The sequence below is a fragment of the Thermobia domestica genome, chromosome 18 (assembly GCF_964235325.1).
Source record: "Thermobia domestica chromosome 18, izTheDome1.hap1.1, whole genome shotgun sequence".
Classification (NCBI taxonomy): Eukaryota; Metazoa; Arthropoda; class Insecta; order Zygentoma; family Lepismatidae; genus Thermobia; species Thermobia domestica.
The window spans coordinates 33,402,146-33,430,132 of NC_137471.1; the positions used below are offsets into that span (position 1 = coordinate 33,402,146).

General features: G+C 35.3%; 1 protein-coding gene across 6 annotated transcripts in view; it reads right to left on the reverse strand.

Moving 5' to 3' along the window:
* IP3K1 (inositol-trisphosphate 3-kinase-like protein) overlaps positions 1-27,987 on the reverse strand; it is a 387,738-nt gene that overhangs the window by 3,833 nt on the left and 355,918 nt on the right. For 4 of the 6 annotated variants that reach the window (XM_081745265.1, XM_081745266.1, XM_081745268.1 and 1 more), the window contains 5 exons: positions 9,378-9,641; positions 5,713-6,081; positions 3,195-3,329; positions 1,417-1,590; positions 76-249 (listed from right to left, as the gene is read on the reverse strand). In XM_081745265.1, the coding sequence (XP_081601391.1) occupies positions 76-249; positions 1,417-1,590; positions 3,195-3,329; positions 5,713-6,081; positions 9,378-9,641 (1,116 nt within the window). Of the gene's footprint in view, positions 1-75; positions 250-1,416; positions 1,591-3,194; positions 3,330-5,712; positions 6,082-9,377; positions 9,642-10,697; positions 10,872-27,729; positions 27,754-27,987 lie in introns of those variants that run through there. The other 2 variants (XM_081745270.1, XM_081745269.1) reach the window with 2 other exon arrangements.

A 27,987-nucleotide genomic window follows, 5' to 3' on the forward strand; every position in this document is an offset into this window, starting at 1 on the left:
CCCGTCACCACTCACGTGTGTAGATCTAAACTGACATTGTAAGGTGCAATATTTTATGGATTATTATAAACTTACTTTTATTAGATTATCCAGCCCAAAGAGGTAGCCTTCTTCGTGATTTCCTTGGACCCACGGCTTTCTGTGATCAATGTGTGTGTTTTCTGGCACCACCCGGGTCTTCGCAAAATCTATCAACCAAGCTCCCACTTTATCGTCGTCATAAATCATGAATATGCTGCTACCAACAACCTGAAATAAAAGATTACGAATCCTGTGAGTAAACCTTATATCACTACATTTCCCATTAGGGACCAAAATATTATATGCAAAATCATATTCATGATTATTTTCCGACCTTTCATACTATCAACTTATTCATACTCTCAGAAAGAATTAAGCAAAATTAAAAAAATGACAAGGAAAATGTTTGCGCCTAGACTAACATAACACAGTGCAAAATATTTCCCTTGTATAATTCTTTGATTTTGCTTAATTGTTTATGAAAAGGTATATAGCTTAATACAGTGGTTCCCAATCGGTGTGTCGCGCAGTCCTATAGGGTGTGTCACAAAATTTTAGAATTTAATAATCAGTTAAAGTTAATTTTGAGTCACACCGTATCAGTCAATGCCTCCAGCGGCAATAATATAATGCTCAGTACTATACAGAGTCACTACGTCATAGAAACTCACTTTTATAGTTTTATATCTCTATAATTTTTATTTTTATTGATAAAAATAATCAAGTAACTGTGCGCCCATGTCACAGGGATTCAGTAACGTGTGTCACTCAAAAAACGTTGGGAACCACTGGTTTAGTAGCTTTGTCCTTTATTTGATACATTTTGTTTCAATAGTACCCTTCTATGACCATGTACAAACGCGAGTCACGTGCGGCTTCGACCCGATTTCCGGTGGGAAAGTACTTGGATCGGACACAACCCCAACTAGTGGTCCAAAATTCACTTTAACAAACCACTTCGAACAAAAAACTCAGCACTTGCATGTGAGTTTCAATTTATATTAACACGAAATCAATTAACTTTACTGTCGCATCATTATGAGGTAGCAAATGAACAACTAATCTGTGAGCTTCTGATACCACCGTAATTTTTAAGCCCACTAGCTTATCATGTGGAAGTCTTCTTTACTGAATTCCAAGGACACTTAATAACTTTCGATTTTATTGTTTTGGTCTATAGTTATTATCTGCACGAGGAAAATTATTTTAGTTTATATGCTAAAATTTCCCTCACAACACTAACCGCCATATGGACCAACAAATCAAGATTTTGTATCTAATTAAGACAGTCTTAATGTCATTAAGTAACTAAATTATTATGCCTGAACAATATCATTTCAAAAAGTATATTTAAAATATAATATAACCCTTGGATTTACGGTGAATTTCACTTACCTCATGATTTTGAAAGTAGGATGACTGCTCGAATTTGGCTCGGATTTCTCTGAGACGAGACAACATCTTTTGTCTGACGTCTTCCTTGCCAGCAAGGAACAGTGCTATCGTTGCCATTACCTCGTCGCGGGATTTTATCTTCTTCAAATCAGTTACTGGCGCTGAACCACGAAACTAAAAATAAACATAAGTCATAAATTATGTTATTATAATTATCACAATTTCATTTTAAACTTCACAGTTTTTACATTTACCACAGTGTAAACCGTAGGTGTTACAGTACAACTGAAATGTCTCTTTTTAAAAATTAATGTATAAAAATAAAATGCTCCGCTATTCCTAACTTAATGCTTTACACATGTTACTTATAGGTTCAACAGAACACAACACTAGGATTTTAAATAACTAACAAGCAATTCATTACGGTATTTCCATGTGAGCAAGTGGTTAGCATGCTTTCTTTTGTGGTCTTCGATTCTCAGTCGAGACGCGATGTTTGGCATAAGATTTAACTCAATATATTGGGAAGCTATTGCCAATGAACCCTTTTGGTGCCGTCCTAAATTGAGAAGTTTGATGCAATAAGGGCGTAAGTCTGAAACATGCAGTTGGAGAAAAACGATGTTGAAAATTTTAGTTTAAAATAAATAAATAAATAAATAAAAAATAAAGCAATGTAATATGCAGCATTTTATTCCGATATTGAGTTGAAATATTACCAGGAGGCTAAACAAGCATGGCAAAAGCCACAAATGCGTTTGATGCAAAAAGGGCGTAAACTCGCTTACGCCTTTCTTATTACATCAAACTCCTCAATTCAGGTGCTACATGCGACAAATGCATCGTAAAGTAAAGACAGTCGAAAAATCAAGGAATATCACTGAGTAAACAGGATCTCTTCTATTAATTTCAAGCAGTGATTACAATCGTTTGAAAATCATGGTCGATAAACAGACCGGTGGCACTATAGATATCTTTCGGTTGCTGCCATCACAACAAGAGTTAATGGGAAACAATATCTTGGGAGAAAATTGAACTATATAAAAAAAATATCACTTTTAACTCGAGGCTCAACTTTGAATTAATACAATAAATCAAATAACGTTTTCTACAAGGCAGTAAATTAGCACGAATTCATTGCTGCACATCATATTCTTGAAATTTTAATTCCCATAAGGATTATTCAAAAGAGTTCCCAAAACTTAAGGAAACAATATGCATAAATACGCTTCATTATTGTCAGCATGCCATTCAGGCAGTTTTTATTTTTGTTTGTTTGTTCTCGATAAAAGTTATGTTAAAAAATTTTCTTTCCTACAGTAATTCTGATTTTTATTTGGGATCTCACTTAAAACACGCCATCTCAAGAGACTACATTTGGTTTCTACAACTGTATCAAGACTAAAAGAAATCAGAGGTAGAGAAATAAGTGTAGACATGACTTACTAATATTCTAACGTATTCTCATCAAACTTTTTTATGACTTGTACCAAAGTTCTGTGTAACGGGCCCCCAAACCTCTTACGGATCTATCTCTAATGTACCGTAAATAAAAAAATCGCCTATTTAGAAGTTATAAAGTTAATTTCTTTTCTAATGCAAAAACTGAGTCAATATTATTTAGTAATTTTTAACGTAAACGACAGAAATCTTATGATCTCACTCGATTATAATTCGGGTTACTCCCCGCTAGCTAAACACACGTCATTCTGTAGCGACTTCCTGTTTCTTGATGCAGTTTGTTGGTGACCTTGAATGAATGGAATACGAGCACTTACCCTCATGGCTTCTATCCGGAATCCTTCACTACAAGATGAACTCTGCTGATCTCGGAACTGCATGTACCGCAACTTGGTAACGGCCTTCTGTTTGTGTTCCTCCTCGGTGGGTGCGTTTGGATCTACCTGCACCATCTGCCAAATAAACAATAACAAATATTTGTACACGGCCTTTCTTAGACGCAACGAAAGTTTACAATTTACATTGCACAGCTAAATATAGTTTTAAATGAATATGAGAAACATGTAGTAAATCCATGTGATTACACAAATTCTGCTACACTCGACATGTAACGATTTCCACTATTTACCGCATCTGGCCTCTTTGGCCTTTATATTATGTACCAAGCGACGGGTGGCAATGTTTGTTGTAATACTACGCAAACAAAACAGTTGTTAATAGCTTAAAAGATATGATGTTACTATATAGCATAAGCACAAACTACTGTGTCCTGATAAACTTGAATTACCTTTTTAGATGTTATTTACACAAGAGATATAACCAACAGGGACGACTTCTTTACTATCATAGTTCAAAAGTAATTAGTAATCCAAAAATAAATAGGTAAACAAATAAAAAATACTACACTATCGCACTAAGTTTTCAGTCAAACTGACATATCAACCTGGTAAAAGTTAAACTATGATATTAAGTATGATACATTACTCATATTGGTATGATCAGTAAGCAACCTTTGCTGGCTCTTTCCAAGAAAAATGAATAATACTGCATTATAATATATGAGAAAAAAGTTGAGAGCCGTTTTTGAGAAAATCCAAGAGCTGCCTTATGGCTAAACGGTTACCGTACGCGCCGTTAGCTTGGCAGACCTGGGTTCGATTCCCGGCGGGAGCTCATATGATTCGGATTTCACGTGTCATCTACTCTTGCTGCTGAAGTTAGTTCTAAACTTAAATTGGTTTCAAATCCTTAAAAAGAACAGTGTGCCAGATCTTTTGACACACAGCCAGATGACACCCAAAATCACTCTTGGTACATATACGTCATAAAATTTAACCCACCCTCTTTACTCACAACGCTCGAAAAGGCGAAATTGAAATATTAATTCCAAAAGAAGATGTCGGTTGCATTAACTATAAATTCCATATTACTTCGAAGGAAACATTACTTAAAAAACAAGCTGCAACTTTATTGAGTACTTCTATTTCATTCAAATTTATCTAAAACATATTTGAATGCTATTGTCTAAAGAATGTTATATCTAAGCTGAACAGAAGTGGCGAAGAACTCACAATCTAAAGTGTTAGTATACAGACAGCATCAGAGCTACTCGAATGAAATAACACTTTACATTATACAGTTCTTATGTCACTAAGATTATTGACAACGACAAGAGAATATCAGTTAAAGCAATCGAAAGCTTGCGTCCATTTCGAGGAACTACTCCAATTCTTATCATAGCGATAAAATAAAAAAAGTAAAAAATAATAAGCTTCAAAACATTGGAAGAAGAAATAAGTCATTACGTATTTTCTATTTAACAAATGATGTAATTACGATAAGAATCCATTCCGAGAGCTGTAAATACTTGAGATTCTGTTTTAAGTGTTTTGCCATGTTTATTTATAACGGCATTTTTTTTTTTTTCCAAATTACATAAACTCCGAAATTAAACGGCTTTAATTCACAAGTCACGAGAATAACTTCCCTAATGTTGGTTTATTTCATGTGTGCTTTGTATTTAGTGAAATGTGCCTCACAGTCTGTCATTTTCTAAAGTGCTGAAATGTCAATATTTTAAGCAAAAATGATGTGCGAATTTTGAAACAGATACATAAGAAATCACTATTTTCATTACTTCACATTTTATTGTTTTGGTTCTGGTGTTATTACTTCTGAAACACGCTTTTGCTCTCTAAAATAACCAGACTATTATACAGTAAAGGGAAGCTGACGTCTGACAAATAGCTGAATATACTGTAAGCAAATCAAAAGAGGAGGACTGTTTGCCAATCGCTGCAGTATTCTTTCATGCTGCTTTTAGGCAACCAAGAATACTGACTGCGTAACAGTTGAATGACGATATTATTATTATTTGGAAACCTACGTTAGAGTTCAACCTGCCATATTACGATTCTAGAATGACTTGTTAAACGTTCTAAATTTGTCGCCTCAGTTGTTATTGAGTTGAAGAGCCTTTGCCAATAGAACGTCCAGCATACCACGTGTTCTGTCCAACTATCAGACACCAGCTTTTCTTAATTGCATGTATTTCTTATTTCGTGTTCACACCTCCCCCCTCCCCCCTGCCAAACGTGCTCATTTCCACTTTAGTGATGATCCTGTCAATATTTGATTGATGACTACGAAATGCGAAAATTTGCATTTGTAAATATTCCTATTTTCTTCACAAAATAATTAAAATAATATTCCTAAGGTGGAAATATAGTTAAGTATGTAACAAGAAGAAATTTTGAAACTATGCTGTGTCACGCTACAAATGTCCAAGACATTAAAAAATAAATAAATAAATAAATAAAAATAAAAAAAAATTACCTTTTTATACAAATCAGATCGTGCTGTTGTCTTTTGGACCTCAGATTCAAGGAATGTCCTGGTTCCCATTTTAATGTCCATAACATTAGGGTCTTTGAATTCGTGTAACAAGTCCTGCAATTCTATGAACTTCTCTCCCTGATATTCGACTTCTCTGTAGTAGCGAGGAATGATGTCTCGTGCTTGTGGGTCAGACCGCAAGGCTTCGTACACGGTTCGTTCTGTGTTATCGGGGCCGTTGCGTTTCTTCCAAATAGTCCCTGGGCCAGCTGGTGCAAAACAACCCGGATGTCCCGCCAGTTGGAACCAGTTGTTCTGTCGGTTTTTCAGCAACACATCACTTGCAGGGACGGAAAGATCTAATGCATTCTGTTAACAAAAATAAATCGGAATATTAGTCTACATGTTTTATTTTATATTAAACAGATTCCACAATGAATTTATGATAACATTTACTTCATAAAGTACTGACCTACGCTAAGAGGTCAGAAGATATGAATGAGAGGGGAGTTTTGTATAAAAATGTTTTTAATGGTATGGGTGGGGCAAAAAGTGAGAAATTATACAACTCCAGACTATCTGGCTTTTTTATTATCCGGTTTGCTCATCTACTACATTAGCCGAATAAATGGCACTCTAGTGTATTAACTGAAGAAAAGACATATTTACCTTTTTTCTATGTAAAAAATAAAGGTTAACAATAATATTTTATAATTTTACATCTACATGAGGTATTACAATTTATATAGTTTTTATCTTAATAAATTATGTAATTTATACCTGTTTGAAATTCCCAACTATAATGTGCTACGCATTCGAACTTTATTTTTATTTTGTCGTTTTTGGACTAATATTGAATATTAAAGGATCACACGGGCAGACCTTGAGGACCAATATTGCTCTGCAGACTATAGTTTGAGAAACACTGTCCTAGATCATGGGCGCCTACAGGAAACCTTTCTGGTAATAAGTAAATGTTTGTAAACTTATGGTAATAGTTTACATCCTTTGATTCAAAAATTCCTTTCTACATGTGTTGCTTCAAAAATTCACGGAAAGGTAAATATTTCTCTTACGCTTGAAGTACTGCACTAGAGTAATATATTTCAATAATATTTATTTTAATTCTTAAAGCGTATGTAATCTAAAGATGAGACACTAAAAAATACCGTATATAGGCCAGCAAAAATAATTACGTTTCCATTTCTGGATTCATATTATTTATTACTAAGGGAGTCATTCAGTACGAATCATCGGAAAATTTTGCGGACAGCACCGCAACGCAAAAGCTCGAACAAGTAATAGTAAGTGCTGTATGGATTACCGCAAACTAAAACATATATATATTTTGCACTGAGTTGACGCAACTTCGTATGGAATAGAGACCCAAAATTTATTATCATTAAATTGTCAGTAACTTCAGAATTAAATCCTCAATTTGAATACAGTTTCCGGTAACATACAGATAGATAATGTCAAGTTAATAAATAAATAAATAAATCAGTACCTCCTAAGCTGTTAACTAAGGCACTTGTAGGAAGCGGAAATGTACAGTACTTCTGCTGATAACTGAAGCTATTCAAAATGGAATTTTGACATTAAATACTTTTAATTTATCTATTACTTTGTCAACTTGGCCTAATCATGGTGAAAATTTAAAACATACGAAAAAAAAAATGGTAAAACGACGATATAAATGATATCTCACAAGATTAATCAACAATAACAACAAAAAAGGAAGATAATTGTTCACTTCCTGATCTCTTCTCATAGTATAAAAGATACTATTACTTATATAATAATTGTTCAGTTTCTTGTCCCACGCGTTCCGCGTACGTATCATCAAGTGGAAAAGCTTACTGAATAATTACAAATGCCTACTATTGCGCCTAAGCAACTCATTCAGGGTGTTTTTTTTTTTTATCTAATAGTGTTCAGATAACATGAGTTTTCTAAACAAGCATTAAAAAAAAAAAGTAATATTTCTCTGTTTACTGCTACATATTATCGACTACTGTAAAAAATACCTCTCTCCCTGACGTAAATTGGTTCGGTGTAATATTTCAAAGTGCCGAAGACCATTATATAACTTCCTACTTTTCTTTTTTTTTTCCTTTTCTTTCTTTTTTCTTTTTAACAATTATATAGGACAGTCAGATTAGATTTTGCTATCTTATAACAGCAGCAGTTTTCATATTGAAAACCCTCCAATTCGCTCATTTTCATGTATTAACAGCTTAATCGAAACAAAAAATCAAAAATATGCACGGTGGCGTCGTTGAAACTTTCAGTGAGGCAGAGTCGAGAAAAAAAAAAAAAATCAGTTGAAACTTCAACCAGCTAGTACCTAAATGAAAATCTATGTAAAAGCAATCGTCGTACCCAGAACAAGCATGAAAGTCCGGAAGGGGATCATAGAAGATAAGTGATATTGAGTCTGGACGTCATACGGCATTCCGAGTACAAACAGAAGAACAAACTCACTTGCTAATTCACAAGCCGGAACTAAACAAACAACAATTTAATCCATGCGAAATTTATAAGAACTTCGACATAAAACACTGAAATCATATCGACTAAAAAGATCGAAGCCTTTTGAGGATGCAGTTATGACAGACACGTTTGATGGAAGCTGCCGTTGACTGGGCGGATTTAATTTCAGTGTAATTTCAGAAATAGTTTTCTCTAGAACCAACGTAAATAAATTATTCAAAATTTGAATGTAAATGTAGCCAGATCTCTTATCTTGATAAAACAATTCTTAATCGTCACTACTTATATGAAGATGTACGATACAAAAGATTTTCAGAAAAAATCCACGAGAAGCTGAAGAAAAAAATATACAATGAATTTTAATCTTTTGAAAGCACTAGATCTATTTAACACAGTCATTCACAAATATAAATGAACAAGCACATTTTCTATGTAAATACAAATGGAAAGCAATAATATAATGACGAATATTTAGCCTGAAATTTATAAAGTAACCTACCACGAAAAGAAAGTCACTCCACCCGGAAACAAATGACATCGTACTTGATGATAATGGGAGTCAGTGGTTCTTTCAGAAATAATGTTCCGGGGGAGCACACTTAGTATTCTGGGGGGGCACTGCTGATACTATTCTATTTATTATTATATTATAAATGTATTATTTTGGTCTGCTCCGTGGGGGGCACTCTCAGAACTCCGGGGAAGCAGTGTCCCCCAAAAACAGGTCTGGAAGAAACACTGATGGGAGTGGTGTTCCCGTCACATTTCAACAACTAAACCAACTTACAAAAAGAGCAAATTTTCGTCTATTTTGTGATCTATTTTAATGTACAATTCGTTCATTTTTGTTTTCTTACCCGAACCAATGAGGACGCAATACAGGTTTTGATTGGTTAAGTGTACAGAAAACCTAGTTTTCTAGCACACAATTCTGGAGTCTTTCCATAGATTACGAGCAACATATAGGATCTACTTTGAGAGTACCTCTTCATGGACCTCCTATTGCTAAGGAAATGTTCAGTGGCGGATCGTGTAAAGGAAGTGACATCGGTAAAAATTAAAATAGCATTGCTCAAACTAAGGGAAGAACGGTTACTTTAATGTACTAATCCATAAACCGCACAAGGCGCCACTGGAAAAATTATGGTCTATATATATTATATGCCACTTACCCATGCAAATAACTGAAGGTAGGACATATCCTCCTCTGACGAGCTGCTATCCTTTTTCCCAGGCACCAGAGGAAGTTTGTGATTACAACCATTTTCAGTCTCGGCTGTGCTTTCCCCATCCGTATCACTGACACTTCGGCCAACTTTCAGCTTTCTCCATTTTTTCAGTCCTGCAGGAGGAGACAGGGTCTTCTTTTTGTCTGTCTGTGTACATCGAGATCGGCCCTTTAGAATATCGCCGAATTCCACCCTTTCACCACCATTCTGAAAGTAAAATTAAGTAAAGTTATTATCAAAATTTATAACGCAAAATGTGGCACATTAAAAGCTTAATATGGGTGTTAGGTAACATTAATTTGAAAATTTAAAACTGTTCCCAAGTAGCTTCCATTTTTTTTTTTCTAATTTACTATAGTAAATTTCATTTTCCTCTATATCAAAGACATCTTCGTTACTTTTTAAATAAGCAAGAGGTTTGTAAATTGAAACCTGATAAAGTGAAGTTAATTAACGTTATTCCAATTCAACACAGAGCTGGGGAAGGTGAATCCAACCCAGACATACAATGAATAAACCACGAATACCATCAGCAAAAAACACTGAAATGTACAACTACACTGTGATGAATTTATAGGAAGATGTTTAGATCATGTAAGTGGACAGAAAAAAAAAATATTTTGCCTGTCAGAAGAAATTTTCCTGATCTGAAGCTCGTATTAAAATAATTAAGTAAACAACCATGACCAATAATCACAAACATTTAAAAAGGTTCGCAAGAACTAATATGAAACTCAAAAACATTTTAAAATAAATAAATTTAGCGAAAAAGCAAGTAATTTTAAGCTTTCGATCTCAAATTTAAAGTTTGCTGTATCTGTACAGATAAATGTTGCAAATTTAATGCAAACGTTACATTATCTGATACTTGACACAAATGAAACAAGTTACATATAATTATAATATTGACATAACTGAACTTCTCTTGAAAATTTAATTATTGGAATATAATAAAACTACTGAATATTATATAACTGTGTATACTAAATTTTTAATCAGCAATGTCATTTCTATATATTGAGGCGGAAAACTTCTTTCTACTAAGTTTAGCAACACTGTAGGTAGACTTGCGTTTCTAAACGCAACACTAGTCACAAAATAATCCACAATTTTATTCTACTCTTCGAGCACAAAATATTAACAGAAAAAAAGTGTTATCTGCCATACACGCTTTCATGTTAATTGTTGAAGACAATGTACTTTGTTAATTGTATAAAACAATAACACATATTCACACTAACTTCTTCAAGCACTTTTACACACCTGTTTGTAACACAATCGCGCTGCCGATACTTCCGCTGTGACAAATCCCATAGCTGCACTATTTGCGATTAAATAAAATAAATTACGGAAAAAAAATCACACTGCTGCGTCTTGCGCTTCGAGCACTTAAGAGCGTTCCGCTCCAACACACAACTAGCTCTAGTCCAACCTCCGTTCTACTCGATAGTGTTTATTCGCAGCTTCGGGTACTTCCGCCACTCCTCGTGGGTGATACCCGATGTTACGTCACCCGCGCACGAGCCAATCCATGCTTATAAACAGCTGAAAACGCCTACAAAATGAATAGGACACACGAGTGGCTACCGAAGTTCCTTTGAAATTTTCATTTATCTTCCTGTTAAATGAATGATCTGGACATGCTTTAGAATTTACTTGTATTCCAACTATCTGTGTCACAATCAGTTTTTGTAATCTAAGGTTGTCATTGAGGTGGAATCCCAAACAACATGCAGGAAGATTCAAGGGCATTCGCGTTTTATAAAATTACTACCCATGCTTTCTCAATGAAGTACTTTATCATTCGTCAAAAGCTTTAAGAAGATGCGCATTATTTTGTTCTTGGTTCAGACGCAATTCCTTCAAATTCCGCTACATCTTCTGGGAAGAAATTCACTGAAAATTTGTACCATTACAACATGTAATATACATAAACATGCATTTGTACGTATTAGAAATGAAATTTCTTTTCTTGTTAATTTGTTCATTTCACTATTATCATTACTACTCCATATTAAAATTATATTTTCATGTTAGATTATGCAATACTCATTACAATACAAAATTTTCAAGAAAGCAAAAGATCATTTTTCAATTTAAAAAATAAATCCTATTTTCGCCTTATACATGGATGAACAGAAGACGTAAGAAGTATTTCTGAACCTAAAATTGCATCAGTTTCTCACAATACACGAATAGTTTGTATTTATCAATAGCTTTTCCATGTGCCGCTATTACTGCATATGTATACTTCTTTTAGAAACTAAATTTGCATTTCAGGATCTTCAGCAAAGCTGCTACAGACCTGGATAATCAGGGAATTTGGGTCTTGTCTTCAGAGAAAACCAATGAAGTGATGTCAAAAGTAAGGAAAGGTAATCGTTTTCATTTCGTTGACTCAATTCACAAACAAACCCTTTTCATAACATATTTTGGCATTGCTCCTGCAAATTTGGTGCTGAATGCTAGAAAAACTAGGGAAATTTTCTAATAAATTCTGTAATAGGGTGCTTTTCTAAAGGTTAGATTAATTTTTTCTTTTTGTCAATATGTTTCTGGTTTTCTCCGCTAGTTTCTTTTAAGTTACACATATCATGTCATTTTCCTGAAAATTATACTTTAAAAAAAAAAGTTCATTTTCAATGAATCAATACAGACAAAGACACTTAATATATCGAGTGATATTGGGGTTATTTCTTTGAATTGTTTTTATGACTAACATATTATTTGACATAAGTTATATTAGTGAGTTACTGCAACTTAAAAGCATTCAAAAATAATTAAGAACTTACTAGAATAATGTTCCTTTCATTTTTTTTTTTTTAAGTCTATATTTCAAGTGCTTTCCGTGGGCACTCTTCGTCAGGAGGAATCACTTGAAAATATAGAATTAAATACACGAATGGAAACATTATTCAGGCAAGTTTATAATTATTATGGTATTCACACACTCAAAGACAGTTTAAAAATGACTTTTTTTTAAGGAGTCGAGATTATGGTAATGGTGCAAACAGCAGCATTATGAAAATAATTTTATTGGTTTCTTGCTAAAAATCTTGATGGTGAGAGTAAAGCATTCTACCTACACAAGGCATGGAGTCAACGAAAATGTTCACTTTTCTGTGGCAATAGGTACAATATCACAAATCCATTTAGAAGGCATTCTTGAAAAGGTACCGGCTCAGTATTTAAGACAGAGAAGTGTTCCTGTGTAGTCGAATTTTGAACGCACGTGGTTCCCGACGAGGCATTGAGGCAATTGGTAAACTATTTTAAGTAAGAGATAGCTCCTGACTCTTTCTTTAGTTACGTTCAATTCATAGACTCGCCTTCCGTAGACTTCGCTTTAATCAGCAATCAGATAAAATCTACAGTATCCTTTATTGACATTGCGTAATGTTTTACAGTAAATGATCATATACGCACGTAGTATCCAACTACTCAGCTAACTGTATACAAGAAAGAAAAAACTCTCCCAATCTGTTTTTTACTTTGCCATAAACCCTCTATTATATTTGCAATATAAAGACATCATTTCCATGCTGCACCCATATCGTTTCATAATAAAACTTTCGTATGAATACATAATAATATCAAACTCCAGTTTACGTCAAATGAACTTTATGGTGGACAAACACCGTGTGCGTGGGTTTTCTCGGAGCTCTCTTCTTTCCTTCCATTTTCTTAATTTCATCATTTCCTTCATTTCTCATCATCACCGTCTCCTTTAGCCTAGTCGGCATAATTGTGGTACGTAAAACTGAAACATTTCATTTCATTTCCAATTTACGGCGGTGGGAGCCAATATGCTGACCACACATCCTCAATTAAAGGCCACTTAATTGTATTGATACTTGTTAAAAGTTAATAAGACAGACTGCACAAGTTTTATTTCATAGCTCTGTTCGATTATAACTTTATTAGAAGACATTCTATTTTAACGTTTAGGTTTTTAACAGTTCAACCGACCGAATATCTTATCACTTGATAAACCCATGACGACAGCGATAAAATTTTTATCTTATTTATAAGTTTTAATATTAATAAATAATCTTCGTGTGCTGACAGCTTAAATAGTGAATTTCTCCTTCTTCAGTGCTATTCAATAATTAGGTATTTTTAAACTTCAAAATGTTCAGTGTATTTTTCGGCTAATTCAATAATGCCCAATTCTATTACTACAGATAGCACGTACTACAGTAAAATTTCCAGATAATTAGTTCATAAACTGAGAATGTAAGAGATTTTATATAATCAATTCTTCGATAGGTACGGGACTGGATAACATAGTGACTAACGAATGGGCACGGCAAACCGGAGACCCGTGTTCGACTCTCGGTCCAGTCACGCATTTCTTCAGTTTTTGTATATACATAGTAGTTTTTGTATTCCAAACACGTTATCCTGTTACAATCGCTGATATCTTAAAATTTATCAATATTGTTCTAACCGGTATTTATCAACTAAGATTTTGTAATACACGCTGATGCATAATAAATATTAGCATTAGGATACAAGATTAAGAAATATCCTTACGTAAGGTGAGAAATCAAAACAGGAAATAAACAAACACTCTTCTTGATAATCAACTGGGAAGCAACCAAACCGCAGACAGACAAGCGTATAGAAGAAACATGTAAAGTAATTTCCCAGTTTGAGGGGCAGGAAAGCACAATAACAACTTTTGGACTTTCCCGAATATTTTACATTGCATAATCGTACTGCAGATTTTAATATATATATTATAATCTTTGTTTATTTTTTTTTAAATCACATACAGACTTCTAAAAAGGTTTATAATGAAACAAAAAGCATGAAGTATACTATCATGAAGAGAAAGAACTTCACGGCTGAAGTTTCGTTTCAGAGCTCTGTACTTGCACCCCTTAGTAGCAGACTTTCCCCACGGATTTGGAAAGTGGAGAGAGAAGGGGCTACAGACTACTGTGCGATTTTCAGTTTAAAGGTACATTACACATTTTCCACGCATTATCAATTTTTAATTTTCGAAGTATATATACGCACTTCAATTGCTGCGGTAGCAGCGAGCAGTAATAATGTTGTCCTTAAGGTCCTGAATTGTTTAGGTTGTTGGGATATACTTGTTCTTTCAAATATAGCTTGACAGAAAAAAGAAGTCTATGTGACAACAACCCACAAATAATTCAGTATCTTACGGACAAAATTATCGCTGCTATCCCAGCAACTGACATGCTTTATGCATTTAGAAATGTTAACATAAGAATCATTGTTTGACGCAATTCCAGAGAAGGCATGACATCATTTTTCATTGTTAACCGGAACATGTATTCTTTAAAAAATCAGTTTTCCACTCTTTTGTGCGTTTATTTACTAAATGAAAAGTAACATTGAAATGTTAACACTCTTTGCAACATGATTAGCGTTTGTAATATAGATATCATTCAGCTGAAGAAAATATGGAAACTGTAAACCCTTACGCATAGTTTTCGAGAAAAAAGAAATATTTTGTAAACCTAAAAATTGATGCTATACAATAATCTCAAGTAGAACTAACTAACTATATCAGGGTGTCTACTAAAATTCCAAAATGAAATTTCGTGACTTTTTCGTGATCTTTTCTTTACCAAACCATAAAATTTTTAACATTCTCATGAGCGAATTTGGGCGCGAATTAGGCCGAATTTTCACGCATACAATAGAAGCGTGCTTTGCTTGCGATTTGGTAGCGTCTAAAGCCAACCATAGACATTGCTGATGGTGAATTTTCACGTTTGATACAACAAAATTTTCCAGTCTGTACTTATATTTGTACAGATTTTTTTTTTAAAAAAAAAATCGTGATTCAAAAGCTAAATTTCATGACTTTTTCTTGACTTCACGGCCGTTTTCTAATTTCGTGACTTTTTCGGGACTTTCGTGACCGATAGACACCCTGTATATGGCCTATGGAACCCGAAAATTCACAAAAGCTCTCCACTGACTTCTATCCTTAGCCAACTAGATCCAGTTTGTACTTAGTACTCCTATTTCTGCGAGATCCAACTTAATATTGTCCTGCCGTCTGCGTCTTCCTAATTTCTTTCATTCTAGCTACATGAACTGTCCACTTTAACCTCCTAGACTTGATGGCCCTAACAATATTTGATAAACGGTATAATGACAAGTATACTGTCACCAAATTTCTGGTTATGATGGTGGCACTAAGGTTAATGAGATTTCACACCCTTAAACTTTCATTTGTGTTAAATACTGTCCCTAGGTGAGGCATATGTAAATCGACGTTACGTCAGGCTGAACAAAAATAATTGAGAGAGAAAACTCTCGTGTGTAGCTATCGAGGAAAACGAATTTTTATTACGCTAAAACATGTGTCGTTCGATGCCCATTCTGTTGAAACAAATTCTTTGTATACTACATGTTAAAAATTGTTAACTAACCGATTGTTTCTGTTCTCCCAACGGTGGCACACATTCTCCTAGTAGTGACGTACATTGTTAATTTCTACATTCACAGATCGGACAATATATAAGACTACACAGAGAGCTTTCACAAATAGAGAAAGTAACGGAACTTTAGAAAGTAAAATTTTAATAATAAAAACCACAGTATTCTTCTTGCACGAAGAACCTTCCAATGAAATGGGAGAATGATGGGTTTGGTATGGTTAGTAAGTTTTAATGCATAGCATTACAGTTTTAATGCATAGGGCAATTTTAATACATAGGAAAATCTTCAGAGCGGCGAAGACCTTTTCCGTAGCTTATTTTGCGCAAAGATCGTTAAAATAAGAATTCTATTGTTTTTACAGTGTGTATTTCTCTGCTTCGAAATATGAAGGAAGTCTGACTACGACTAAAAGCACCGGGTGCTTTTTCTATGGTTAAGGGCTAAAGTTTTTACGGATATTAGGGAAGTTGTTCGTTATAATTTGAGTTGTTCGTTATAATTTGTTATAACCAGTGATTTCCATGTTTGATGCGATATGCTTATCACATGTTCACAATTTGAGACCTATGATAGGTCATAACAGAAATATTTAAACATTAGATCGTGGCCAATATTTCACTGCTTAGTTCATTTCTTCATTTTATCCCATCAAAAAAGTATTATTTATTTGTTTAAACAGATTTCGTAAAAAATACTGCTATTTATTTATTTATTTTTACGGTTATTATTTACATTTTCTCTTTATTCGATTATAAGATCCTCTTAAGTTACATTTCGTGAAATATTTTCAAGGAGTGTGATGGATATTGAGTATGGTACGTTGTAACTCCTTTTAAGTATGCAACCAAAATTGCTTACATGATATTTGGGTGGCATTCATAGTAGGATAGTAACTTATTTAGATCGCCAATTACTAATTACTATTATTAGTAGTAATAGTAATTACTGAAAATAACCGAAATGGGAAAAAAATGTGGAAATATTGTATTGTCATTGGGTTTACATATCGGTACAAAACTTTACAGTTCTAATGAAATTTATGTTGCAAGGGTTGACACTACAAACGAACAGAAAAGTAACCCATGAAAGCATTAGGTCTACATAAAAAAAATATTAAAAAAAAAAAAAAAAAGTTTGAAATTTAACTTATTCTTCTGGAAGTTTACAAGTTATAGTCAGTTTTCAATTTTTTTTAAATAAAAAATTGTGAAAACAATCGCCAGAAATTTTGCTTAACGTCTGAAAATTTACCTCTTTCGTATTAGATAATCCCGCCTTACTAAAGATTAAAATTGTCCCATAGTACCTATTCTATTTGAAACGTCTGATACGGATTTTTTAAATTGCTACGGTTCTACTTACGGATGAAGTTATATAGAATTTGAAAGAGAAAGGTGTTAATTTTTTTTAACACGACTGTACCACCATCCTATATAGATATAAATTTTAATGTTCCGTAATTAACCAGTATTGGCAATAAATAATAAAAAAAGTAATTATATGGTTGCTTGACATTAAAAGAGCATTAAATTACTTTCACAGGCATCTTATACGACGTGAGAAAAACCGCATACGGGAACCAAGGCGAACTTTTGTGAGATTGTTGAAGAGAAAAGAGAAAGAAAAAAAGGATCCGAACAACATGCATGACGCAGTGAATCAAGTACATATTTGTTCTTCGCATTTCGTAATATGTTTCCATATTTCTTTTAACAAGACTGCATTGTGTGTGTATGTCTGTGTATGGTACAGGTGAATTAATTTTCCATTCTGTGAACCTAGACGGCTTTTTATGATTCCACTTTTTTCTACAGAGACGATGAATTACTTTTGTGGACATCATAACAGACATGCACGTGGTGGGAATATCAGGTCGACAGTTCAAAGAAACGCTAACAGAAAATTATGGCCACATCAATTGTTAGCATGACAAATTGCTGGGTGGTTTATCTGTTTAGTTGGTGTGCTGCGTACAAGCATAATGGTAAATCGTTCAATTTATGGAAAGATGTAGTTTCTGAAAATTTTCGGCTTCGGAGAAACAAAACAGGAAAACATATTTTTCCGAATAATTTACTTTCATGTGAATTGACCCTGTACGCAGATTTCGTATCGTGTAATGATTTGGAAAACAACAATCGCTCCTAAATTTGCTTCTAAAGAACATTTTAATGAAAAATAATTTCTTAGAAAACTGAGGTATAGTATGATGGTTCAATGGAAGAGTGCTCAAGTTTCCCTGTTCAAACACACCTGAAATTCGTAGTGAAAAAATCACCTATTTTCTTTGTTTTTATTTCCTTTCTCTCTCCCCACTTTCTCATTCATTTTTGCCCGCTTCCCTTACTTGAATGCGAACTTTACAATAGCTACAGTATTAGCGTTCTTACGAGACAAGAATTGTGGCAGTTTTGTCTTGAAAAGATATCGTAGCCAATCTTACCCCGAATATCACACGGAGACACAAGATGAGCGGGACACGGCACTGACATGAAAAATACGAGCGGGTGATAAGTTTCAAATGAAGAGAATTTGGGGTAGACCAATAAAAAAAGTGAAGAAATAATACAGCAGGAGTGTTTTATTTACCAGTAAGTCTATATGAGAGTGAACTTACACTTTAACGTGAAATTTTACATATTAGATACTGTCGTGGATTGAACTCGAGCCTCCCGTCCGAAAGGCTAGTATGTCATAACCTAACAACAATCTTAAACTGGCTTGGTTTGGAACAGGAGCTCTTGTTACCACCACAATAAACTATATCACTTCTTTCAAGCCACAGAGTTAGCCAACAAGACAATTTTCAGACTTTGAAGACAATTCTCTGGATTAGTCCATTTTCTCATAGAGTAAGTTAACAGATTTTTCACAACGCTTTCAACCAAGATTTTTTAAAAATATTAAATAAGTGAGCGAAATGGTTTCTACAAAATCTTATTAAATGAACTAACAACCATTTCCAGGTTTCTTTCTTATAGAATTTCGGTGCGCAGTTTTATGACGTCATAATGATTCGGTACTCGAATTAAGGTACTACTATATGAAAGGTTCTGAAAACAATTAAATTACATAATAAATACAATCTTCAACTGATTTAAGCACCTATATTTTTAACTTGTTCGTATGTATGTCAACAACTGTCTGTTATCATTTTCAGTACATATCTATTAAAGAATTTGTATCTATGAATTATATCTGTACGAAAAGTACTCGTTGAAAAGTACACGGGCAAGTTTTGTATCCTATCAGTTCATTAAGTATCGTATATTTCTGAATCCAAGACGAGAATTTTTGCCGCAATTTCGTGCCCAAAAGTACGAGATTGTCTTAATTTCACATGTGATGTGGAGTTTTACTTTACTGAACTGAATTACGAGTTTTCATTATGTTCGAACTTCATTCTCTTCCCCGTCTATCACTTTAGTCCTGAACGTTTGCAGATTTAATGGCCCCTTCCAATGAGGAAAATTAAGGGAGGTCTGTCACTGATTTGATTTTCTGTATAGGGGGCAGAGTGGCTCACTGGTAGAGCGCTTACCTCTGGTGCATAGGGTCCCTGGTTCGTCCTTCGGCCAAGTAAGTCTGCGGTAGACAACATCGTGTCCGTGGGTTTTCTCGGAATACTTTAATTTATTCCCACATTCTCATTCCACCAATTTCTCCATCACCATTCACATGCCTTAATCACTGTCTCCTTTAGTCAAAAGGGTATAATCATGGGACGTTAAACTGGAAGATTTCAAATAAAAATGAAATGAAATCTTTAAGTTTTACGTCCCACAGTCATACCGGCTATGCTAAAGGAGACAGTGATGATGAGAAATGAATGAAATGGTGGAATGAAGAAAGTAGGAGGAAACGGGAGAACCGAGAAAAAAAACACACACGATGTCTGTTCACCACAAAACCATTTGGCGCGAGCTAGGATCGAACCAAGGACCCCATGCACCAGGAGTGAATGCTCTACCACTGAGCTACCGCGGTCTCTACTGAAAGATATAATTTTCAGTTGATTTTCTTGTTGCTTCATAGTAAGTATGAAGTGCGAACGTGAAATAAAAGCAAGGATAGGAATGGCGAAAGAAGCCTTTAGGAGGAAGAAAAGTCTGTTTTGTGGGACCTTGAAGAAAGGGTTGAGAAAAAGACTCATAAAATGCTTCTTGTGGAGTGTTGTACTGTATGGGGCGGAAACGTGGACATTATGTAAAGGTGATGAAAATCGACTGGAACCCTTCGAAATGTGGGTGTGGAGAAGAATGGAAAGAATTAGTTGGGTCGAGCGCAAAACGAATGAGAAAATGTTAGAATTGGTGGGTGAAAAAAGAACACTTTTAGATATTATTAGGAAGAGGAAGAGAAACTGGTTGGGACATTGTCTAAGAAGAGATTGTATCATGAGGGGCGTCCTAGAGGGTATGGTGTCGGGAAAGAGAGGGACGGGGCGAAGGAGACTACAATTAATGGATGATATAAAAACAGAAAGATCATACGCGAAGACAAAGAAGTTAGCGGAGGACCGTGGAGCATAGAAGCTTCTCAGCTGCGACAAGTGACCTGCCAATCAAGGCAGAACACCTATGATGATGATGATGATGATCATAGTAAGTTCTGAAAATACATACCCAGTATGTGCTTTTTCTTTGTAATACTTTGTTTTAAAAGTGCGAGGTAGTTTTCGGCTCAGAAATATACGGCAATTTGAAGTAAGGAATTATTCAAAACCATTTTGTTAGTATTAAATGGTTTATGACAAAAAATGTTCAAACTGTCTTATAATGAAAATTGACGAATCCATAGCAAGAGAAATTTCCTGTGAAAAGCTACAAAGCACGGAGGCGTATACTTTCAAACACGACACCAACCTCACACAATAGAATGCAATGATAAAAGAAGGCAATCGACGAAAGATTTATTAGTTGTTACACCAGCTTCAACACCGTATTTTCTTTTCTTCAATTTCTCTTTTGTTTCACCTAATTGTTTCCTTGGTGAGAAAGAAACGTGTAAACCGACACTTGTACAGCCACTGAACACCCTAACCTAAGTCACAGGAAGTTGAAACATATTCTCATAGCTCTGACGCACAAGGAAGACGTCAATAGGTGCAGCAACTAAATGCTCGCTTCCTTTCCATGTCACGGGAAAACGTGAGCAACATCCACATACATTCCAAGGTCTATAAAAATAAATACAATTCCCACAGCGCCTTTCATTTTAGATAGATATTTCAACAAATCACTGTTATCAAACATGGCTGTGTGAATTAAGATATTTGTGTGAATTAGAATTTTCATCGTAACTGCATTCAGTCTTTTCTCACCCTTTTTCTGCATTCTTTTTAAACAAATCCTATAATTTTTTTAGTGTAAAAAATGCTATTATAGTGTTTAACGTAAAAAAAATTCTCAACGATAAGTGAGATACCAATCGATACATATTACTGAGCTATGACTTTTGATTTTGAGTTCAGCGCCCCTTTCGGCAGAGAGGTTATATGAAACGTGGACCTATAGCTTAACGTGGGATCCGAACCACATGAACTTCCGCCGGGAAACGAACTCGGATCTTCCACGCCGAAGGCGCGTATGCTAACCGCTTAGCCACGAGGGAGCTCCACTGAGCTATGACATTGATTTAGTTGAGTTCTACTTTTGTAAACAAGAAATAAATTTTAAAATCAACAACAAAAACTATTATAATATTATTCTCTCAGTTAAGTTCCCACAATATATATATAGGGTTTTCATAAAGTCTGGACGGATTTAATTTGCTTATAATTTTTATAAAAATGCTCATAATGAAATCAAATAAAGTGCAAACGGTAGCGGAAGGATTAAATTTTTACCTGTAATGTGCACCAGCTCAGTTCATTCACCGCCACACCTCCAACTGGGCGCCATTTACGTCCGCACATTCGCGTAGGCGGCGCTGGAATCCACTCACAGCGTTCCGCCGTGTTTGATCCGAAATGCCAGCCACAGACGCCCTGATTTTGTCCTTTAAGTTCTCCAAACCACTTTCGGATTGCACTCTCAGTCGGTGCCGGCTTTTTTAACTCTTTGGTGAACTTTCGACACACCAGAATTGGTGATTTTAGCTCTGCGTACCACAGAACACATTGCGCTTTCTCTTTCATCGACGCCATCTTTGATACGGTAAAAAAAAATAGTCTTCTTAGAGGAGTTTTTCATTTATTTATTTCTTTAAAAGACACACACACTAATACAGCTTACAACTTACTTTTAACAGTCAACATTGAAACAACAATGAAAACAACAATGGATGGAATTTGGTAAGAAACTGACCCTTGCCCTCCCTCTCCCTCTCTCAACGTGTTCAGAGTTGCCGCTTATCTAACAGTGTTGCCAGCTAAAAATTTAATCCTTCCGCTACCGTTTGCACTTCATTTGATTTCATTATGAGCATTTTTATGAAAATTATAAGCAAATTAAATCCGTCCAGACTTTATGAAAACCCTGTATGTATATATATATATATATATATATATATATATATATATATATATATATATATATATGCATATTTGTAAACTGAACCTACGTACGGTACTCAACTCAAAATCAACATTTTAAAAAATATTATTGTAAACAAAAAGAAAAAAAATATTTTTAGGTCCTTAAAAGAAAGTTTCCTTTTTTGAAGTCACTTCTTCGTATAATCCTGACTTCAGAAAATAAGAACAAAAAGGACAGAGTCAAAAAATATTCTCTGATAGATGTCATATATACAGAGTGGCCCGAAAGTAGGTATACAGACTAGCATCGATCAAGTATGGCATATTAATTTATTAAGATAATGAATTTACTTGCTTTGGTTTGTTCTGAGCTTAAGGTATAAGTGAAAATAAATTAATTGAAACTAAGTCAATACCTATATGGATAATAATAAGTAAATGATATAAAATGTCATGACTGATCAGTACGGGAGTTTATACCTACTTTTGGGCCACTCTGTATAAAGGAAGGGAAGTTCAGAAACTGAACCAATGGTGATAATCTAACGCCAAATTATGTGAAAGATTAGATTCATAAATGTGGAATTTTGCCTTAATGCGACCAAATTACTTTGTTGATACCTTTATTAATACGCTATTCTTATATCCTTGATTCACTTACCGGTGCTAAAGAGTGACCATGCCAACCAACAAGAATACACGTTACTGGAGTAGAGATTTTTCCATCAAGAGAACATACTTGAACAACGAATACGCTGATCAACCTTTCATTATAACACCAGCAAGATGACAGCATACTGTAGGTTAATGCAAGTGGTTCCCACCCTAAGTTGATTGACAACGCACTTTTCTTAACATCTGCGACACACTTGTCTCATGTTTTATTAATAACAGTAAAATAAACTATAATCGTGTAAGACTATAAATTTCTAGAGCATCCTACATGGTTAGCGTACGTATCTTCGGCGCGGGAATCCGGGTTCGATTCCCGGCGGGAGTTCATGTGGTTCCGATGTATGTCCACGTTTCATATAGCCTCACTGCTGAAGGGGGCGCAAAACACCAATCCAACCAACTATAAGTTTCTATAATGAAGTCACTCAAATATAGTATCGAGCAATATTTACTGGTGATGGAGACATTAACTACTACAGTTTGTCTCAAAATTGATTTTATAATTATTTTATGCTTCTTATTTTTAACTTTTAAAAAAAATTCGCGACATCTTGCATGGGACTACCCGACACAACGGTTGGGAACCACTAGGTTACAGCCCAAACTTATCATTAACCCTTAAAACGAGAAATTTCAGCAATATAACCAATCAATAGCTTGATAGCCATAGATCTATATTGTGAATGGAAATTTACAAATGTCATTCGCATGTTCTGTAGTGTTTTGGCTAATTTTAAGTCCCGTCATAAAATGTGCTCCTCTTATGCGTAATTGGAGAGGCTGAACATTTTCTTAAAATATTATTTCTACTAATTCGGGACAAGTGGCAACCTACCCGGAACTGCTGGATGCTCTCCTACCGGAAATCGGGACCATGTGCACGAAAGGCACACGCGCAAGCCATTAATCAGTGAGGAGAACTGTATTAGATACATAAACTACAACGTAAGACTCATATCGAAGCTTAAAATACCAACTTTTTTTTTTTTTTTTTTAAGCAAGATGAATATCTAAATTTTATATTTCAACCTGGTTTTATGAATAGTGTGATCGGGCCGTGAATCGCACCAGTCTTCGGTTTAATCACTACGTTGTCCCGTCCACTCTACGACCAACCACACATTCTACTCTTTTAAAGCCGGTGCTCAGCCATTCTCCTTCTACCACAACTCCTGTTGCATTTGGAAAATCTAATTTCAACATTAATGAGCACTAATGACTGATAATTTATAATCAAATAACTACAAAACTTTTAAAAAGAACGAAAGGTTAAAAAAAAGCACGTGCACACACACCCGAAACGCTAAAATATTGCAAAACAACAGTCTAGACACAAAGAAACGTTGAAATATATTGTCTGCTACATTTCTATTGTGTTTGTTCCAAAAACAAAAACTGTTTATTTTAGAAGCGAGAGTTTCATAAAGTAAAACCTATGTATCACGTAAGTACGTATCTGATCATGCATTGACGTAAAAAGAAATGTTTTGTATTTGGCTGCCAGGAAAACAAACGATGACTTCTTGGCGTAAAGGTCTCTCCTGTTTATACAAAACAAATGAAAACGCGGTGAAACACATAATTTGACAAACTCGCACGCAGTAAGTTGAATGAATTTGCTTCCTTTTGTGGATTTAGTAAGGAGTTAGCATTAACTCCTACTAACATTCGAAATTATGTACTAACATTTTTTCGAAACCGCCTCAACTTTATACAATTTATTTGGTGAACCTCAACGTGAGGCTCATATTATTTCAAGTAGTTCTCAATAATATACTATTTACGAGAGATGATTTTTTTTAAAAAAAAGGTTACAAAACATAAATCATTTCCCATAATTAGAAGCTCTGCTTTGTTATAATTAGAAGCCAAAGAGTTAGTTGGCGAAACTGTAACACGTGTTAAATTTTAATGAAAATATATAGTTTTGCTCAGCAAATAATTAGTTTATAAATCATTTACAGGGTGTCCGAGAAGTCCTTCCCTGATTACAGAAATTGATAACTCAGGCCAGAAATAAGATAGGAATATGAAACTGGTGTTGAATTGTTTACAAACTATAAAAGTTTTGGTCACATCAGTACATTTCCACATGTGCAATCTTGGTAGCACGTAGCACATCTAGGCGATATTCAATTTCCATTCACACATTAGCCAACATCACTGGAGGAATCGATGCAACGACTGTGGTTATTCGTTGCTGCAGGGTTTCAAGATCTGGTACACGTGTTCGCTAGACCTCATCCTTGACATAACCCCATAAAAAGAAGTCTAATGGGGTTATGTGAGGAGAGCGTGGAGGCCAAGCCTTTGGTCCATCACGACCAATCCATCGCCCAGGAAATGTCCTATCGAGATAGGCACGGACGTCCAAAAAAATTGAGACTTGGTAAAACAGAACAAACCTAACACAGACAAAAACTTTTATAGTTTGTAAACAATGCAACACCAGTTTCATATTTCTATCTTATTTCTAGCCTGAGTTATCAATTTCTGTAATCAGGGAAGGACTTCTCGGACACCCTGTATGTTATTCACAGCAACTTAACGAAAATTTATTTGTAGATTAATAACATGTCAGTCTTGATGGAGGTTTGAATTAAAGACGTTGAATTCTGATCATGTATACCCGAGAAGGAGTCATTAAAAATGAACACTCGTCTGGAAAATTATTAATAATCAAGAGTGCAAGTGAGGTCAGTGGTGCGGTTCCTGTGGGCCAAAAACACTGCACCTGTTGACATTCATAGGTACCCAGACAGCATGTTTGCTTGCCGCAAGCTTGTCTATCGCTTTTATTTGATTTTATTTCGCTTTGGCTTATACACAAAAGCTTATTTCTGCTTAGCGCAAGCCGTAGTGCGGGCAACCCACGCTTCGCTTGCGAGACGCTTTTCTTTAGATTGAAGTAAAAAGCCAGCGCGCGTTCGATTTTCAGTTGTTCTCAAAATCCACGTGACGCTTAGTGCAAGATTCCATATAAATTCTTTGGCGTGTGTTTCGCTTGCAATAAGCTTAATAAAGCTTGCCATTGATGAGAATACGCTTATACTTGGCTTGCGTTTGAGATAATTTGACTTGTGTTTAACTTGTGAAGACAAGCTTGCCCCAAGCCTTGCCCAGATGTAACTAACTAGCTTGCCACAAGCTTAAAGCAAGCTAATTGGCTTGCATAGTATAGCTTGCGGCAAGCTAATTTACCTTGCAACAGCAAGTTTGTGGCAACTTGCAGCAAGTTTAAATTGCTGTCTGGGTAGTGTTTAGAGGGCTAAATTTCAAAGCAACATGTAGGGAAGTGGTGTCATGTCTTCAAAGAAAGACGCACCAATATTCTTATTGATAACCCTGAACACAGCGGTAGACCCAGCACTTCAACCACTGACGTTACGCTTGGAACGAGTACAGTACCCCTTCTACATCCCTGACCTAGCCCCAGTGACTTTCACTTTTTTCGTGTTCTACAGAAAAAAGAAAAAAAGCTGGCCAATACTATCTTACATGTGATTATGTCAAAACCGCTGCCTCACGGTGGCTACAACAACTTGTCGCGGATTTCTATGTAAATGGTATAGAAAACTATCTGCCGTTGTGATACGCGGTTGAACTAAACTGTGATTATATCGAGACTAGTATTGTGTGCCCTCTAATATGATGTGTTGATCTTCCAGCTATGTCTGACACAGAAGCCATAATAGGTTTTGTAACTTTTTTTTTTTTTTTTGATCATCCGTCGTATAACCAACCAATTACATCTTTCTGCTAATTCTTCTTTTTCGCTAAATCTTACTATATTTCTGGTTCCTTAACTTCACACTAGCTATTAATACCTCAAAGTTGGATATCTTTAGCTCCTCAAACTCCCTTTCTTTAGCCCCCCCCCTTCCAATAACAGTCTCTTTAATATACGAACTTCATGCCTTCTGCTGTGCTTCACACAGGATCATGTTGAACCTCAATCTAGCAGTACCTACTGACCTCAAACTCATATCCTTTAAGTCTATCAAGCTTACAGTAAATGTTGACACCTCACACTCAGATTTCCTACAGCAGTACTCGCCAAACTTATGAAGCTTCAGAACCACCGTACCATTTTAAAATCCTACTGTGAACTACCAACCAAAAGAACTACCAACTTACAAAAAACATATTTGTTTATGGAGGAGTCAAGGTTAGTCAACCAGAGCGTAAATGTGATCTACTAGTAGCTCGCGATCGACAGTTTGGTGATCACTGCTCTAGACCCTCAACCTCACACTACATATTAACAGCTCAAACTCGGATCCCTGTGGCATCTCAACCTAACAATATATACAGATACTTAAACTCTGATTCTTTCAGCCCTTCAACTTCACACTACACAATCACACTTCAAACCTAGACCTTTAAATCTCATCGGTCTAATCCATCCTTATTGTTGGAACTGTTGGAAGTTTCTTTCAACCTAGAGGCTATATGAGAGTGGGCCTACAATTTAACAAGCGATCCGGATTACGTGAACTTCCACCAGATATCGAGTTCGGGCTCCTCACACGGAAAGATTCTCAATACTACCATGAGGATGGGTGCGGCTAAGTCTGACCTCAATATATGACGGCGTCCAACCATTGCTTCTCTCACTGATAAATTTTAGATCTTGAGTATACTTCAGAACGGGTCTGAACACCACAACCCGTCTACAACTGTAGTTCAATGTCAAAGCTTTCGAGTACTTACCACCCTCATTTAACACAACTTATCCTCAATTTACACTCACGCACTGATTCTGATCGTGAAAGATGAGATCGAACTTCATTACCAACACCAGATAAGCTCATCCACCTCCTGTTACCACACTGCTTACTCACAATATGCAAAGCAACTGCCATACACAACGATTCCAAGACAAAAGAAACAGTTCTACTTTGGCTACTTTTTTGAGTTCATTCACTCTGTTTGCTTCTGTAAAGAGAAACTGCTTCCGCATACCGCAAC